Source organism: Myxocyprinus asiaticus, chromosome 9 (assembly GCF_019703515.2).
Source record: "Myxocyprinus asiaticus isolate MX2 ecotype Aquarium Trade chromosome 9, UBuf_Myxa_2, whole genome shotgun sequence".
Classification (NCBI taxonomy): Eukaryota; Metazoa; Chordata; class Actinopteri; order Cypriniformes; family Catostomidae; genus Myxocyprinus; species Myxocyprinus asiaticus.
Genome location: NC_059352.1, coordinates 39,351,757 through 39,370,709, shown reverse-complemented (window position 1 = coordinate 39,370,709; position 18,953 = coordinate 39,351,757). Strand labels below are relative to the sequence as shown.

General features: G+C 36.1%; 1 protein-coding gene across 4 annotated transcripts in view; it reads right to left on the bottom strand.

Moving 5' to 3' along the window:
* Nucleotides 1-4,400: 4,400 nt before the first annotated feature.
* fmnl2b (formin-like 2b) overlaps nucleotides 4,401-18,953 on the bottom strand; it is a 37,531-nt gene continuing 22,978 nt past the window's right edge. The window contains exons 16-28 of one of the 4 annotated variants that reach the window (XM_051706222.1): nucleotides 16,631-16,651; nucleotides 16,324-16,448; nucleotides 15,462-15,664; nucleotides 12,830-13,064; nucleotides 12,531-12,599; nucleotides 12,362-12,442; nucleotides 12,128-12,257; nucleotides 10,950-11,113; nucleotides 10,643-10,744; nucleotides 10,441-10,542; nucleotides 7,881-8,004; nucleotides 7,514-7,629; nucleotides 4,401-6,353 (exon numbers count right to left, since the gene is read on the bottom strand). In XM_051706222.1, coding sequence (XP_051562182.1) covers nucleotides 7,538-7,629; nucleotides 7,881-8,004; nucleotides 10,441-10,542; nucleotides 10,643-10,744; nucleotides 10,950-11,113; nucleotides 12,128-12,257; nucleotides 12,362-12,442; nucleotides 12,531-12,599; nucleotides 12,830-13,064; nucleotides 15,462-15,664; nucleotides 16,324-16,448; nucleotides 16,631-16,651 — 1,448 coding nt within the window. In that variant the 3' untranslated portion in view covers nucleotides 4,401-6,353; nucleotides 7,514-7,537. The remainder of the gene's footprint in view (nucleotides 6,354-7,513; nucleotides 7,630-7,880; nucleotides 8,005-10,440; nucleotides 10,543-10,642; nucleotides 10,745-10,949; nucleotides 11,114-12,127; nucleotides 12,258-12,361; nucleotides 12,443-12,530; nucleotides 12,600-12,829; nucleotides 13,065-15,461; nucleotides 15,665-16,323; nucleotides 16,449-16,630; nucleotides 16,652-18,953) is intronic. The other 3 variants (XM_051706221.1, XM_051706224.1, XM_051706223.1) reach the window with 3 other exon arrangements.

Sequence of the window (18,953 nt, the reverse complement as noted above, 5' to 3'; positions counted from 1 at the left end):
TGAAAAACATCGCGGTTTATGCTTCCGTATCAGTGAAGCACCACCCACTCTTACCGTGTTGTCCAATCGTAATTGTGTAACCCATGCAATACTGCAATACGACTCTGCGATTGGATGTAATGGACGTCATTCAACAACTAAATTATGTAAATAGGTAGCGCTCAAGACGAGTTTAATTTCATACTGGCAGGTGTTACAGCTAGATATGTGGGACAAATTTAATGGCATGCACTAAAACGTAAAAAGACTGGTCTTAACTTAACTTTACTGCTTTTAGTTTCCAATCACTGCTCCTATTTGATATTCCAAATTATTATTATTATTATTATTTTTTATTTTTTTCTGTGAATGGCTATCGTCTTCGTCTTTTTTCTTTAACGGAAAAAATAAAAGTTGTTGATTCAAAATGTCACAAAGGCTGATTCATGAACTGTCACCACTGTAATCCCCAAGTTGCTCCTTAATAACTGCTTTGGATATCTATTTTTAAGCATTTTTTCTCTCTCTCCAAGCACTATTATCTATTACATCCAGCCATTTCTGGCTTTCATAGTTCTTTCATGGACTTCTTCCTTTAAAGCTTCTGACTGTTTAGTTCTGCTGTGTGGACTGTCTGGTCCCCAACCTCGTGCCCATTATTAGCCATCAGACATGATATACAGTTGAAGTCAGAAGTTTACATACACCTTAACCAAATACATTTAAACTCAGCTTTTCACAATTCCTGACATTTAATCGTAGAAAACATTCCCTGTCTTAGGTCAGTTTGGATCACTACTTTATTTTAAGAATGTAAAATGTCAGAATAATAGTAGAGATAATGATTTATTTCAGCTTTTATTTCTCTCATCACATTCTCAGTGGGTCAGAAGTTTGTATACACTTTGTTAGTATTTGGTAGCATTGCCTTTAATTTGAGTCAAACGTTTTGGGTAGCCTTCCAACAAGCGTCTCACAATAAGTTGCTGGAATTTTGACCCATTCCTCCAGACAGAACTGGTGTTGCTGAGTCAGGTTTGTAGGCCTCCTTGCTCGCACATGCTTTTTCAGTTCTGCCCACAAATATTCTATCAGATTGAGGTCAGGGCTTTGTGATAGCCACTCCAGTACCTTGACTTTGTTGTTCTTAAGCCATTTTGCCACAATTTTGGAGGTATGCTTGGGGTCATTGTCCATTTGAAAGTCCCATTTGCAACCGAGCTTTAACTTCCTGGCTAATGTCTTGAGATGTTGCTTCAATATATCCACATGATTTTCTTTCCTCATGATGCCATCTATTTTGTGAAGTGCACCAGTCCCTCCTGCAGCAAAGCACCCCCACAACATGATGCTGCCACCCCTATGCTTCACGGTTGGGATGGTGTTCTTCGGTTTGCAAGCCTCACCCTTTTTCCTTCAAACATAACAATGGTAATTTTGGCCAAACAGTTAAATTTTTGTTTCATTAGACCAGAGGACATTTCTCAAAAAAGTAAGATCTTTGTCCCCATGTGTACTTGCAAACTGTAGTCTGTTTTTTTTTTTATGGCGGTTTTGGAGCTGTGGCTTCTTTGCTGAGCAGCCTTTCAGGTTATGTCGATATAGGACTCGTTTTACTGTGGACATAGATACCTGTTTACTTGTCTACCTGTTAGCTCCAGCATCTTCACAAGGTCCTATGCTGTTGTTCTGGGATTGATTTGCACTTTTTGCACCAAACTATGTTCATCTCTAGGAGACAGAATGCATTTCCATCCTGAGCGGTATGATGGCTGCATGGTCCCATGGTGTTTATACTTGCATACTATTGTTTGTACAGATGAATATGCTACCTTCAGACTTTTGGAAATTGCTCCCAAGGATGAATCAGACTTGTGGAGGTCCACAATTTGTTTTTTGTTTTTTTGGGGTCTTGGCTGATTTCTTTTGATTTTCCCATGATGTCAAGCAAAGAGGATCTGAGTTTGATGGTAGGCCTTAAAATACATCCACAGCTACACCTCCAATTCAGTACACCTCCTGTCAGAAGCTAATTGGCTAATTGTCTAAAGGCTTGACATCATTTTCTGGAATTTTCTAAGCTGCTTAAAGGCACAGTTAACCTGTTGTATGTAAACTTCTGACCCACAGGAATTGTGATATAGTCAACTAAAAGTGAAAATCTGTCTGTAAACAATTGTTGGAAAAAATTATTTGTGTCATGCACAAAGTAGATGTCCTAAATGACTTGCCAAAACTATAGTTTGCTAATATTAAATCTGTGTTAAAAGGTTCGTTGGGTGGGAAAGGAGGAAACTTGGGATTTCAACTCAAAGGTAGGACTTTCATTAAACTCAAAATGGCTTTTCAGCACAATACTCAGGGGTAACACACAACAGGCTTGCTTTTCAGCAGTCAGAACTCAACACAGTCTTTTGTGTCTGGTAGCTCTCTCCCCTCGTCTCTGGCGTGGCCCCTTTTTAATCGCTCTCCCCACTGTTTACTGCAATTAAAAACAGGTATTAGACATAAAACTGTGGTGTGTATGTAAACTTCTGACTTCAACTGTAGTATCCCATTTAGTTGTAGGAACTGTTGCTTTCCATATTCCACTGCTTTATAAATTTAAAATGTATTTGAAAATTAGGAACTGTGTTTCAGTTTAGAAAGTATTTTGATAATTTGAAGAATTTTACTAGGCTATTAACTAGTATGTCTAAATTCTAAATTTATCCTGAACAGTAACACCCTTATACTACTATTTTTATTAATTGTCTGACATCCAAAGCCACACAAAAAACATTTGGCTTAAGCCCCTGCCATTTTGTGGATTATTTTCATATTTTTGCATATACTGTATTTGGTTTTGGAAACCTAATTTATCTATATTTACCTATTTTATTATTTATTTATTTTTTAACTCAAATCATCAGTACATGCCATTTCCTGCTTTAATTGCTATGGTGATACAGAGGTCCCGCAACTAATTTTAGCCTTGATACAAGTTAACAATACTCTGACATAATAATGTCATTGACTGAGACAGTAATTCTTGACATCTACTGATGTTTGAACTCCATATTATGCAATTATTACAATAAAAGCTATATATTTATTAGGAACTTTAAAGAATTAAAATGACCATGCATAATTGTACAAATTTCACAGGAGGGACTGGTACCAGACAGGCATACACACCAGGGGGTTGCTACCACCTTGTGGCAGTATTATGTCATCACTGTCCATGCCATATTGATATCTAAATCTGTTACATTAAAGGGGTAGTTCACCCGAAAATTTAAATTCTTTCATCATTTACGCCATCTTAATGCCATCCCACATGTGTATGAATTTCTTTTATTCTGCAGAACACAAGATTTTTAGAAGAATATCTCAGCTCTGTAGGTCCATGCCAAACAAGTGAATGGTGGCCAGAACTTCGAAGATCCAAAAATCATATAAGGGCAGCATAATAGAAATCCATAAGACTCCAGGGGTTTAATCTATGTCTTCTGAAGAAATATGATAGGAGTTTGTGAGAAACAGATCAATATTTAAGTCCTTTTTTACATTAAATTCTCCTCTCTGCCCCTAGGTGGCAATATGCACGAAGAATGTGAAACCAAAAACAGAAGAAGAAAGTGAAAGCTACAATTAAATATTGATGTTTCTCACCCACACCCATCATATTGCTTCTGAAGATATGGATTTAACCACTGAAGTCGTTTGGATTACTTTTATGCTCACTTTATGTGCTTTTTGGACCTTCCAAGTTCTGGACACCATTCACTTGCATTGTGAGGACCTACATATTCTTCTAAAAATCTTCGTTTGTGTTCAGCAGGAAAAAGAAAGTCACACATCTGGGATGGCATTAGGTGGAATAAATGATGAGAGAATTTTCATTTTCGGGTTAACTATCCCTTTAGGTCAAGTTATTTTTAGTTGTATATCGCTTTTCACAGCACACATATTTTCAAAGCAGTTTTACAGAAAATGATGCTAACAAAAATGAATGCTGTAATTTATGTAATGTCTAACAATCCTCATTGAGCAGTTTAAATTAAAACTTGATTGAAAATCATGCCTTAAAAATTGTGTTAAGGCCCCCATTGAGCAAGCCAAAGGCAACTGTGGCAAGGAACCCAAAACTCCGTAAGATATTAGTTAATGGAGGAAAAAAACCTTGTGAGAAACCAGGCTCAGCTGGGCGAACCAGTAATTACATAGTATTTTCATGTATACATGTGACTAAATTTATGTTTCTGATCTTAAAAACCATTTGATCTAAAGTCTTAAAGGTGAACTCAGTAATTATTTCCTCAAAAAAAGTTTAACTCCTAAAGACATGAATTGGAATTTTGCAATACATGTAGGAAATCATGACCACTCACATTAAAATGAAGACTCCAGTCATATCAGTAACCTTATAAAAGCTGTTTTATTCTATGTGGAGAGGGTCCACACATGGGGGCTGCCATGTTAGAATCACATGACCAGCTGAATACTACACGCTTAATCTCAGTAACCGTCCTGTTATTTGACACTTTCACTCATTGATTAAGAAGTAATCATGGCTGTCTGTGAATACTAAATCTCTGCAGTGGCATCTGAAATGGAAAACTATTGATTTTAAACTATGCTGCATCCAAGCCACTAGGTGTCAGTGTAAGTCCAAGATGACACAAAGACAAAAGCTACTGAGTGCACCTTTAAATGCTTTCCTTTTTTTTTCCTAATATAAATTGTGCCTATGTATCTGTGTTCTTTTCAAAACTATTTTTTTTATTTCTGGGTTGCAAAAGCATCCCAAGTGACTACCTCATGAAGTCGGTTTAATGCAGAGTATGCAGGGCAAGGTTAGCTACTTAACAATTTTTTTTTAGATAGTTTGGAAATGGTTTCTTGACCATTCTGCAGAGTTATTTCATAGTTTGGACTTTTCTATTATACTAAAATATTGAAAATCATAATAATAAAGCTCAAACATCACATCCATCATTGAGCATTCACATTTTCCAATCTAGATCAATAAAAATCGATTGCAAGAATTCACAGTACATCTAAATTTAACACTGACCACACAAAAGCACTACTATTTTTTTTAACGGTGCTGGTGTCATTGCTTTATTTACACACAACCATTGATTCCAGTTTGTTTTAAGAGATCAAAGTAGAAAAGAAGTTATATGTGCCACTAGTGTCTGTTCAAGCTTTCAAGTGTTACGTGCAAACCACAGACATTTACCATATGCAACAATAGTGATGAGAGCCATTATGGTCACAGAGTAAGTTGATTCACTGTCTTCACCATCAAATTAAATAATACTGTCATACTAAAACAACAAAAAAAAGTTAATAACATTTCAGTGATATTGCAGAAATGTTGGTTTGTTTGAACAATATGTACAGCACCACAATGGATGAAGAATGTAAAAAATAAGAGGCTCAATTTTGTAGCAAAATATCTGTACACTTAAAAAAAACCGTTTTTTTTTTTTTCATCCACAGCTCACAAATGTCACATGAGATAAAACCAGTGGGAGAGGAAATCTGTTTAAAATGAGATGTAGATATACAATGTCATACTGGCTGTGAATGCTTAGTAGTAAACATTTTCTCTCAACACTTCATGGGATGTTTCAGTCCACAGAAAGAAGCCATTCTTGATAGCATTAGAGTATCAAGTCAAGCTTATGTTAAAATCTCCCTTGCGCTCTTAATCCTTGTTTTTTAAGATGATCAAAGTTCAATATTAAAAAATTAAAAGTGCATTTCGTAAATTGTCAAAAGAAAAAGCTGCTCAGCATGAAGTTTGTACCACAAAGCCGGTTAAACTAGAGGTGTGGTACAGTGATCAAGTGGGCCAATCCAAGGACTTCGTTCGCCATTTCTGCTCTTCCTGTATCTGTTCCTTTCTTGTATTTAATACACAATCTCTGAACAGTGTGAAACACAAAAGACAGCACCAAAATACATCACTACACCTTCCTTCACAACGTCCATTTGAAGAGTCCACAACCAATGACTGTGTAGGTCCAGCATTTGAGATTCATTTACTATCTACACTTCCAATCCTCTCCATCTTTCTTTTGAACAGTTTAGTCCATTAAATCCAGAGTGAAATGATCCCACTTCATATAGCAGAAATTTCCCTTAGAAAAACACCAAGATTTATCTTCCATAGTCCTAATACAGATGTAATGATTTTTGTGCTATTTTTGTTCTTTTTTTTTAATTCATAGAATTGGCCCACCCTCTGTCCTCAAGGCTGAACAAGCTTGACTAGCAGGTGGTGATTTCCATGTTGAGCAGCTGATGGTGTTGTGCCTCCAAATTCCTCCTCCCACTTCTCCTCAGGGCGTCGGCCCGTCGGAAGGGCTGACTGCGCAGGTCTGAAGACAAACAGGTACACAGTTAGATACTGAACACATTTACAGTCTGGGCCTGTGGGTATGGATGAGTCAGGGCCAAAGATGGGTACAAAACAGGCAGGTGTCTGGATGTTTGGTTAGTTTCCGATTAGTCTAGATCTGTATGATATGTTGAAGGAAATTTTACTTTACTGAAAATCCTGTCGTCATTTATTTCTCTAATGTTGTTCCAAACTCAAACAAAAGGAGATTTTAGGCCAGAAGTTTAAGGACTGACAGTCTCAGTCAGCATTCAATTTTATTTTATGGAAAAAAGATGCAATGAAATCAAATGGTGACTGAGACTAATATACTGCCTAACATCTCCTTTTAAGTTCCATAAAAGAAAGAAAACCATTCAAGTTTGAACAACATCAGGGTGAGTAAATGGATTTTCATTTTTTTTTTTTTCAATTTGGAATGCCCAATTCCCAATGTGCTCTAAGTCCTCGTGGTGGCATAGTGAATTGCCTCAATCTGGGTGGCGGAGGACGAATCTCAGTTGCCTCCACGTCTGAGACAGTCAATCTGCGCATTTTATCACCTGGCTTGTTGAGCGCGTTACCACGGAGTGGTATTCTCCGTGGCATCCACGTACAACTCACCACGCGCCCCACCGGACCGAGAACCACACATTATAGTGACCACGAGGAGGTTACCCCATGCGACTCTACGCTCCCAAGCAACCGGGCCAATTTGGTTCCTTAGGAGACCTGGCTGGAGTCACTCAGCACGCCCTGGATTCGAACTCACGACTCCAGGGGTGGTAGTCAGCGTCTTTACTCAATGAGCTACCCGGATGGATTTAAATTTTTTATTGACTATCCCTTTAATACTGTAAAAGAACTACAAAATGATTGGACACTGTTCAAGAGATGTTTATGTGTGAGTAGTGAGAAAACCAGCCCATAAAGTAACAAAAACTTTACATTATAAATAAATTACAAGTAACTTAATACCATGCAGAATGGATGAAGTACTGGAAGGAAGGCATGCATTTTTATGCAGAGAATTCACATTTCAATACCATGTTTAAAGCCCTTATGCAAGTAAAGAGTAATAGATAATATAAGAGACAGATAAAGAGAAGGATGGAGGGAATGACTAGGGGACGAGAGAAGAGGAGACAGACTTAAAGGCACCTTTCTGAGGGGAGAGAATTTAGTTTAGTAATGGAAGTCCTCGGAGAGGGCGGGATCACAGAAGAACCGCGAGCCACGTTTGGCTGATCGTGCGGTAAAGGGGACGGTCTTCAGCACTGCAGCAAAATAATAGCCAATCACAACACAGAAACACCAAAGCTAGAAGCACTAGAAACAGCATAGAATCAGAGAGAAACATAAAGCCTCTGAACTTCACTAAGACTAAAACAGCATGACGTCTACTGCAATGTATACTGGTACTATTGAAAGAAACAGGACTAATACACACTTAGCTAAACAGATTCATTTGTCAGAAGTAAAACCAAATGAATCTCAATGCGTTTTTTGCGTTCAGAAGCTTTCTTGCCTGTAATGATGTCCTCAATGGCTCCATCTTTGCCTTCGTAGACAAGACGGCTGTCTTTGCCTTGCCTCTTCCTTAATTCAGAGATCAGCTCCTGCTGCTGCCGCTTGCCCTTATGAGATGGTGACTGGTGTTTGTGTGAGCAAGTTAGAAAGGTAAAAGGGGGAAAATGTGTTAAGGACAGTGTTTAAAAAAAGATTAAAAAAAAAAAAAAAGTGGTTAAAGTCCCCATGATATCAAAACTGGGGAGAAACTTTTATGGCTTGTAGTTCTTGTCTATTAATTTTGAAGCCATCTATATGCAGTGAACTCCTAAAAGTTGAAACAACATCAACAACAAACGAACAGTAACACTTTCTATGAAGCCCATATTTATAATGCATTATTAATCCATAATGCATTTGTAATGTCCCATAATAAGCCTTATAATATATGTTATAACCTCTCATGTTTTTTGTGTTTTTTTTTTTTACCACAATTACAATACAATAAAATACTTGTTTTCATAGTTGGGTCCCACTTTACACAAGTTGTTTTACTAACAATAAAATCCATACAATGCAAAGTACTTATTGTGTAACTACATTTATTGTTCTGCAAAATTCTCACAAGATTCACATTTTCGGTTACTGAGGTTATGGTACTGGAAGGTTTAGGAGTAGGGTTAAGGGTTAGGGTTAAGGGTAAAGGCTGAGTTATACTTCTGCATTGAACCTACGGCGTAGCCTACACTGTGATCTGACGTGCACCACTCCAAAAATGTAACAATGTGTCGTGACAACGCATAAGTCAACAGCCGTGATTGGTCCGCTTTGTAGTTACAAAAGTTAGAGCCCATCCCCCAGGATGACAGAAAAGATATTGCATTTTCTCCAAGATTATTTTAAGATCTATGCATCATATCACATTGTAGTTGGACCTCTGGAGGATTGTTTTTATTAGGAACATCTGCTGTTTTATTGGCTGTTGTGTTTGCATAATTAATGAGGTATGTCTGTGTAAGGTTTGGGGGTTTTATCAATTAACATTTAAAAGTAATATAGTTGGGGTCATAGTTATGTTTCGAGTTCAGTTTAATGTTAAATATGTTGTTTTATGTTATGAAAAGGGATTATTTTTTTAGTTACCCTGGGTGAGATTAGTGTTGCTTTCAGACAGCTGTGATCCTGTGTGAATCAGTGAAAAACTTCAGTGCTTTCATTGTTGATTAACAGTGGTTTAAGACTCACCATACTTGGTCCCCCAACTTTCTTCTCGCATTCAATGTAAATTTGAGACAAAGAAAAAAACAAGCTACAAGGTTCAAATATATTAGTAGCTCTCGAAAAAATATGCATGTTGATCACACATAGCCAAATCTTTGTTACTTCTTATACAAAACACACCCCTTTTGACTGTCTAAACAATGCTGCTTTTGCATGGCAGCACATGCATGATTCCCTAATATACATTATATCACAACTTCTGCAAATAAAATTGGATATTGATTGTGTTATAATGCATGGGGCAGCTGTGGCTCAGGTGGTAGAGCGGGTTGGCAATTTACCATTATAATCTTTAAGGTATAACTATGAACAGGTTAAGCATTATACTGTATTATCACTGTAGTAACAATTATTTATGAGAAGTTAAAACATATGACACATTGTGAAAGCATTATAATGCAGTTATAATGCCTCTACAATGCATTTTAAATATGGGATTCATAGAAAGTGGTAACAAACTATTTTTTTAGTGAATTTAACACATTTAAAATCTACTTTAGAGTCTTTCTCTTCAGGCTAAATGGACCAAAATACTGATGACTCATCCTGCACTCACTGACATATCCACATTTCTGTCTAAACTAATACTCTTTAAAATGAGAATGTCTCATCCTTAATACTACCAACTTCAGACTAGCAATAGCATGTTACAGATCATGGCTATGACATAAACTAAAGCCAATTGGACATTTATACCAACTGGCCATTTATAAAAATAAAAGAGGGGATGAACCCATCACTATGTCCCACTACAACATGTTTCAATACAAAATGTCAACACAATAAAGAAAACTGCTCATCAAGTGATTTCAAGGGGCTTTAAATAATAACTGAGTTATAATGATTATCTGTTTATGAGAGTAACTAACTACAAATAGCGTCACCATTAACTTAACGTATTTTTAGTGACTGTAGTAACTCAGTTGTTTTCCAAACAGTTGAGTCTAGCTTTTCCAGCATCAAGCAGTTTTTTCCAACAAGTAGTGGTGTACCACGACAAAACACATTGTACTGTATGCAAAGCATTACAACTGAGTGAGCTGTTGCAACAAACATACTCCCCTAAAATGTCTTCTCTTTCTCCAGTCTGATTGATTTTAGCTAATCTGTTCTTTCTGACAATTCAGAATTCAATGAACCAGTTAAAAGATTAAATTCAATCAAGTCATAATAGCAAATCTACTCATAAATCTTTAAATTATGAGTAGGTTGACAGTTTAACAGTAGTTGCCCCAAAACTGCATTTTATGACAAACATCTACAATTCTTCATAAAATGTTTCCTCCAATGCATTCTACCTGCTGATTCTCATGCTCTTCCATCATGGCCTCCTGCTCCAGAAGTTTCTCCATCATCAGCTGCTCCTGCCTCTTCCTCTGCTCATTCTCTTCATTCGCTTGCTGAAAATGACAGCAAAAAAAAATAGAGGAATTAGATCTAGGCAGTGTGTGAACCAGAGGGGGTTCCATGGTACACAGTCAGGCAGTATAAAATCCTCACCCTATAGGACTTGATGAAGCGAACAAACACAGGGAAGAACACAGAGGGTGGCATGGTCTTGGCGCTCTCCCCGAAGAACTTGACAACATCGTCATAGGCATCCTGTAATAACATGCAAGTCATATGGCCACACAGCCAAACAATATATTACATCAGATCAATCTATTATAATAAAGTGAGTACACTGTGGTAAGACTCACTGCTGATAATTCATGGATGGCCCTTATGGAGTTTGAACGTACAACCTTTCTTTAACCAGCACAGATCTTTAACTATTACAACACCTCATGGAAAGTTTCATATTTACTTGTGCAATTCTAGCATCATCCAGGAGTTTCTTCAGCCTGGCTTCATTATGATGGATGAAGTCTTTGAGCAGAGAATTGTGGCCATGCATGCTGAACTCTCTTCTGGTCAGATCCAATCCTCTCTGTAGCTCCTTCACATCCAAAAGAACATTCTCCAGAGAGACTGCAAAATAGGATTAATGAGCTCAATGCATAAAAAACAAACTTAGTTTCACCAGATAACATGCATATTAAAAGGACAAAAAACTTATTATAAAATTAAGGAGATAGTTTACCCAAAACAGAAAATCCTGTCATCATTTACTTATGGTTATGTTTTTCAAAACCTGCATGACTTTCTTCTGTCGAACACAAAATAAATAAATAAAATAAATAAATAAATAAATAAGATGCTAGGCAGAATTACAGTCTCATTTACCTTTCACTTTATTTTAATTTTTTTCTCTTCATATAATTAAAGTGAATTGAGACTGCGGATGTCATTCTGTCTAACGCCTTTTGTGTTTGACGGTCAAGAAAGAAAGCGATATGTTTTTGGAACAACATAAATGACAGCATTTCTTTTTGGATGAACTCTCTCTTTAACATATCTTTCTAGGTGTAAAGGGTAACAATTTACAATAAGGTTCCATTCATTAACATTAGTTAATGCATTAGATATCATTAACTAACAATGAACAATATATATATATATATATATATATATATATATATATATATATATATATATATATATTTTTTTTTTTCTTTTTTTTTTTACATCATTTATTAATCTTTGTTAATGTTAGTTAATAAAAATACAATTCTTCACTGGTATTTCATGTAAGTTCATAGTACATTAACTAATGCTAACATAGTTAACTTTTGATTTAAAAAATGTATTACTATGTGTTGAAATGAACATTACCATTAACAAAGATTAATACTGTAAAAGTATTGTTAATTGCTAGTTCATGTTATAATAATTATAATTAATAATAATTATGTTAACTAATGTTAACAAATTGAACCTTATTGTAAAGTGTTATCAAATAAACAATATCCTGTTAATGTGAAAAAAAGAGAAATGTAAATAATGAACATTTCGAATGTATTTACAAACAGAATTACCCTATGTAATATGTAAATAATATTCTAAATAGGTCAGGAGGAGGAGGAGCCTCCGAAGGACTCTAACCTGCAGCAGCTTTCTCAATGTAGTGCAGCTCGTTGTAGAAAATGCTTACAACTGGATATTTCTCCTTCACCACATTGGCTATGTAGTGCAAAAGTGTCTGCTTTCTGTCTGTGGATTTGGTCTCCAACAGCTGAAGGAATGGAATTTTTAAGTAATAAGATTTAACTGACAAAATGTCTCAGAAAAAAGGATTTAAAAAAGCAGCTTCGCAGAGAGTTATGATATAGAAATTACCAGATCCAAGCTCTGAAGCTTAAAGCCATAAACAGCTCCTCTCTTACTGCTGTTCATATAGTTCCCCAGGGCCAAAATGATCTGAGGTGAGAGAGGTCACAGGAAGGGATGGATTAATTGCAAGACTACAAAGGCACAAGACTCTTTAACATTCACATTAGTGTCTTACCTCTAGGATTTTCTTTAACTTCTGTGATGATTTTATGGACACAGATGCTGCTATGATTGCATGAAGTTGCTGTGAAAAAAAGCAAAAGAAAACAGAATAAGATATTTAATAGACAAAAATAAGCTCATGCATGAAAGACACAAAATTCATAAGTAGAAATAATTAGATAATTATTCTCAAAATGATAAAGATATCCGGAACAGTGTTACATTACTCAAATTTTGCCATATTTTTGTTAAACTGTTCCTCAACTCCATAAAACAACAATCCCGTGCACTCCCTTTTACCACCTTTCTTACCGGTGTGAGCATCTGCAGGCTGTCACTATAGTTGCCCATAAAGGCCATTATGGTCATCCGCTGTGGCAGCCTCTCAATTTTGCTGAAGAGCATCATGAACCGGTCCTCATCAGTGAGCCCATCCATTGGCCGACGTTCCCGCTCATACTGGCGGAGCATCTTTACTTCACCCTCAGTGGGCATGAACCGCATCAAACACTCCACAAAATCCAGTGGCACTGTACGCAGGTCAAACCTAAGGGGGAGAGACAGACCAGTTCATTCACATACAGGAGCATTTTCTTTCAATCTAATTTTAAAATCTAGTTTATTAATCTAACATTATCCATTCATGTAGTTCATTTAACCCTTAAATGCATAACCTCGGGTATTTAGTGACCCGGGATCTCATTCCATCCACTGTACCTCATCCATTTTTTAGTATTCCTCAATCTTTCTATTATAAATAAAGTACAAATAAAATAATAAAGCCAAAATTGCAAAATAAAATATTTTTACAGTGGCTTCAGTACCAAAAGTGTATAGGGTCATTAGAGACCATAGGTACGTCGTCGTTTTTTTTTTTTTTTTTTTTGCACTTCCATAAATTATATTTGTATGATTATTTCATATCTATTTAAGTTTACAATCACATGATATCTATTTGTGTGTTTATTACAAGAGAAATAAGTACTATACTCATTCAAATAAATACTTTATCGTGTTGATTTTCTGTGCAACAATTAACAGTATCCCATATGCATGTACACATACATATTATACATGCTGTTTGTTACTCAAGGTGACGCTGTTGTTTCAGTGATTGACTTGATTTACATTTGATATTGCTATTTGATGAAGAAACAACATGGAAGTAAACTATAGCAAGTGTAACAAATGAACGGTATGATATGACTATTGTCATTTGCGTGTACTGCTGAAATTATGTAAATTGTGCAACTATTTAGATTCAATTAGGCTCATTTACTTAAAGCTCACTATGTGTTTGACAGCCAGTTGCATCTCATGAAATTTCAGTGTGAAAGTAATGAATCCTATTCTAGATTTGTCCTGATTTGTTGCATTATCTCTTTGATATATGAAAAATAAAACATCAACATATATTTTATTCTATTATTTTCTAATTGTCTTGAAAATATTGTGAAAATTTTACACTATCTAGGCATTTTGTAGACTGGGCCTCTAAACACCCAAATAAGTATGGTGAAATTCCAATGCATTTAAGGGTTAATTTAGTACTTAAGTACAACCCCAATTCCAAAAACTTCAGGACAGTATTCACTCTTTTCTATATTGAAAGCACTACAACACCACATTATATGATGTTTTACCTTGTGAATTTCATTTTTTTAAATTTTCTTTTTTTTTATGTACAAATCAGATGATTGCAACATGCTCCAAAAATGTTGGGACAGTCGAGTGTTTACCACTGTGAAACATCACCATTTCTTCTAATAACACTTATTAATCATTTAGGCACTGAAGACACAAGTTTAAGTTTAAAAAGTGGAATTTTCCCCCATTCATCCATTATGCAGGTCTTCAGCTGCACAATTGTATGGGGTCTTTGTTGCTGTACTGTGCGCTTCATAATGCACCACACACTCTTAATTGGAGACGGTCAGGACTGCAGGCAGGCCAATCTAGCACCCGCACTCTCTGCTTATTCGGCCAGTATGTGGTATGAAGTTTTCCTGCTGAAAATGCCAGGATGTCCCTGGAAAAGACGGTGCTGGATGGCAGTATATAAGCTTCTCCAAAATGTTTACATATTTGTCTGCAATAATGGTGCCCTCACAGATGTGCGAGTTACCCATTCCATGGACACTGACACACCCCTGGCCCATACAGACACTGGCTTTTTGAGGCATCATGACAATTTATTTTGTACTACCTTGAAGAAACTATTTGACAACAGATACTCCCATATATTCCACAAGACAAAAATAGTAACTGAATTTAAACAAATGATCCTGTTCTAAAGTTTACATTCCCTTGGTTCTAAAAGGATTAATTCACCCAAAAATGAAAAATCCAGAGTCCCAAAGGCTCGAGTCCGAGTCAAGTCAGAGTAAAAATGCATCCGAGTCCGTGACAAGTCCATTAAAACTGGACTCGTGACTCGGACTCGAGTCCGAACTCAAGTTCCCAAACTCTATTATATACTATGACACAATTGCCTCACCTGTTTAACACCTCCTGTTTCACACTGCCTTGTTATTTTAACTTGTCAAATTGTTATTAGTCTTAAAGTCTTAAAATTGCACCTGTATCAACTTTTTTGGAGCGTGTTGCAATCATCTGATTTGAAATTACAGGACATTAAAAAAACAAAACAATGAAATTCACATGGTAAAACATCATATAATGTTTAGTTGTAGTGTTTTCAATATAGCAAAGGGTGAATATAATTTACAAATCACTACTTTTTGTTTTTATTAGCATTTTTCAAGTTTTTGGAATTGGGGTTGAACCAAGAACTTTCTTTATCTTGTCTTATGGCAGAACAAATAGCTATATATGTGGTAATATAATGCAGCATCGAGTACTGAATATAATGTATTGCTGTATGCATATATCATGGTTAACCATGCATCTTTATAAGGAGCCTAAAGGCAAAGTGGGAACTTACGTCTGGATTGCTTTACAGATCTCCTCTGGACTTTTCCCTGCCTTGCGGAGTGTGATGGCGAGGTTTTTGGCCCTGTTGGCTTCCAGTAGTGACACTTTATTGGGGCCCTTCTGAGGAGCCTTCTGCTTTTGCATTGTCATATCGACAGCAGGGCCTTGGGCTTTGGTCTTAAACATTTCCTCAAACTCATCCACGTTCAAATCCTGCAAATCAAAAGTTCTTTTAAAGCTCTAATCCACAGCACCACTTGAGTCATTTTAAAGTCAACCTGAAATCAAAAACCCTATTTACTTTCTAAATTCATTTTCCTGGTCTTATTATGTATGATTCATTGGTGCACATTATTCCAAATAAAATCATGTTTGTACCTGTAATCTTTTATCAAAAGCAAACAATATTTCTTTTTTGACTTATGTCACAAATCACTTTAACTTTTTAACTCCTCCCCTTCAACCCCCTGGCTACATTCTGGTATGTAATAGACACTTCTTATGATCCAATTAATTGTTGATGGATAAAATAAAGTCCTGTCCATTTTTTTGTTGAATATACTGATTCACACAGAATTATGTCTGATTACAGAGGTAAAATGGTTTGTGAATTATGTTTGACTTTCAGGTTTCATTACCCTTTGCTCATGTAATTTCGGTGCCAGCAGTTAAAGGACGTACTGCTAAAAATGTACAGTCAAAACAAGATTGACCTATAAATAAATGAAAAACACCATCTGGCATCTTCCTAATATGTAGCAGTAATGAAACAGCAACGTGATAATGAAGAAGTCCAGCATAGGAGGTGTAATACATTCAGAAGTGTCAAAGATCACATATTTCACAATATGAACTCTGCTGCAGACAAGTACCTCCAGGATCCTCTCGTCATCAATTTCATTGAAGACAGTGCCGTTGATCTGATTGGGCTTCAGAGCCACCCAATTGAACACTGGCATGCGGAACTTGGTTTTAATTGGCTTTTTAATTTTCACGGCTGCAAAGGAAGAAAAGAGGCCTGTGACTACCAAAACATCTACATGACTTATCAAATTAGGTTCAAATGAACACAATCACAGGAATACTTAAAACATGTTATTCAAAAGACACACAACACACAATATAACTAGATCATGACAGCAAGTAAATGATGGTCATGACAAATATCAGGAAACCTACAGAAGAGCTTGATTGGTCCATCTTTGAAAGCAGGAGAGAAAGGGAGTACACAAAAACAAACATTTAGAGAGTTATAAAAGCACAAAAGTTTAGAAAGAGAAAGCAGAAAAGGCTTCTAAGCACTAAGTATTGAACAAAAATCCACTGAGGAGTAGAAATAATCATTTGGGATTCAAAAACTAAAGTAATATAAATTCATAATGCCCACATAGATACTGCAGCTAAATTTGGTTGTCACACTTGAGTGGTAAACCCCATTCTGAATTTATTTACAGGAATGACAACTGCATTCTACATTTACACCCAAAAAATTCAGGTAGTGACTGCCAAATTTACATTAAGGGCCCTATTTTAAGACCGCTATGTTTTAAGCGCATTGCTATGCGATACATCATACGAACAAAGTCAGTGGGAGTGGCCATGAAGTTATGGGATTTTCATGCAAGCATGCGTTAAGACTTAGCCGTTAGTGGGTTGTCGAAATAGCGTGTACAAAACGTTAATATAATTATACTGTATATTGACATCACTATAAATGAAGACAGCCCATTCATAAAAATTTAGAATTGTTAATGGGAATAGAAATATGGACCATTTATGTCTTACTGTACGTTCCTTTCCGAATTAACTAAGTCCTTGTTGAATTTCATGCATATTTCTATGACACTGACATGCTTCTTATATACATTGGTGGCCAAAAGTTTGGAATAATGTACAGATTTATGGAAAGAAATTGGTACTTTTATTCACCAAAGTGGCATTCAACTGATCACAATGTATAGTCAGGACATTAATAACATGAAAAACTATTACAATTTGAAAAAAAAAAAATCAGAACATCTTAAACTACTTCAAAGAGTTCTCATTAAAAATGCAGCAATGACAGCTTTGCATATTCTTGGCATTTTAGCTGTCAGTTTGTCCAGATACTCAGGTGACATTTCACCCCACGCTTCCTGTAGCACTTGCCATAGATGTGGCTGTCTTGTCGGGCACTTCTCACGCACCTTACAGTCTAGCTGATCCCACAAAAGCTCAATGGGGTTAAGATCCATAACACTCTTTTCCAATTATCTGTTGTCCAATGTCTGTGTTTCTTTGCTCACTCTAACCTTTTCTTTTTCTGTTTCAAAAGTGGCTTTTTCTTTGCAATTCTTCCCATGAGGCCTGCACCCCTGAGTCTTCTCTTTACTGTTGTACATGAAACTGGTGTTGAGCAGGTAGAAATCAATGAAGCTGTCAGATGAGTACATGTGAGGCGTCTATTTCTCAAACTAGAGACTCTGATGTACTTATCCTCTTGTTTAGTTGTACATATGGCCTTCCACATCTCTTTCTGTCCTTGTTAGAGCCAGTTGTCCTTTGTCTTTGAAGACTGTAGTGTACACCTTTGTATGAAATCTTCAGTTTTTTTGGCAATTTCAAGCGTTGTATAGCCTTCATTCCTCAAAACAATGATTGACTGACAAGTTTCTAGACAAAGCTGTTTCTTTTTTGCCATTTTTTTTTTACATAATATTGACCTTAAGACATGCCAGTCTATTACATACTGTGGCAACTCAAAAACAAACACAAAGACAAAGTTCATTAAATGAACCAAATAGCTTTCAACTGTGTTTGATATAATGGCAAGTGATTTTCTAGTACCAAATTAGCAATTAGCATGATTACTCAAGGATAAGGTGTTGGAGTGATGGCTGTTGGAAATGGGGCCTGCCTAGATTTGATCAAAAATTACTTTTTCAAATAGTGATTGTGCTGTTTTTTTACATCAGTAATGTCCTGACTATACTTTGTGATCAGTTGAATGCCACTTTGGTGAATTAAAGTACCAATTTCCTTCCAAAACAGCTAAATCTGTACATTATTCCAAACTTTTGGCCAGCAGTGTAATCATGGCAAATGTAGTGCTCGTTAGGACTAATTGGATGTAGACTGCTTTAAATAATAAAGAGTGCAAGTATAATTAGTCATATTGATTTACTGACACACAAATCATGGGTAGTATTAAAAAAGTGATATCTCTTTGATATCAGCCTCTGGTGGAATCCCCAAATGGCAAATGCAGGAACTGAGTTTAAACTTTACACCGAGAACAGACGTGGTTCTCAGATGTCTTAGCGTAATGGTCTATTTCTCAGAAAAAAAAAAAAAAAAAAAAAAAAAAAAAAAAAAAAATCGCAAATTGCGATTTGCGCCACTTACACATTAACATACAATACAACCACAGTTTGCACGCATACGCCCACAGAATCGAACAATTAGTTGTTAATGCAGTGAAGTCACTCTTTGTGGACATATACTGTACAGCTCATCTGAGGTG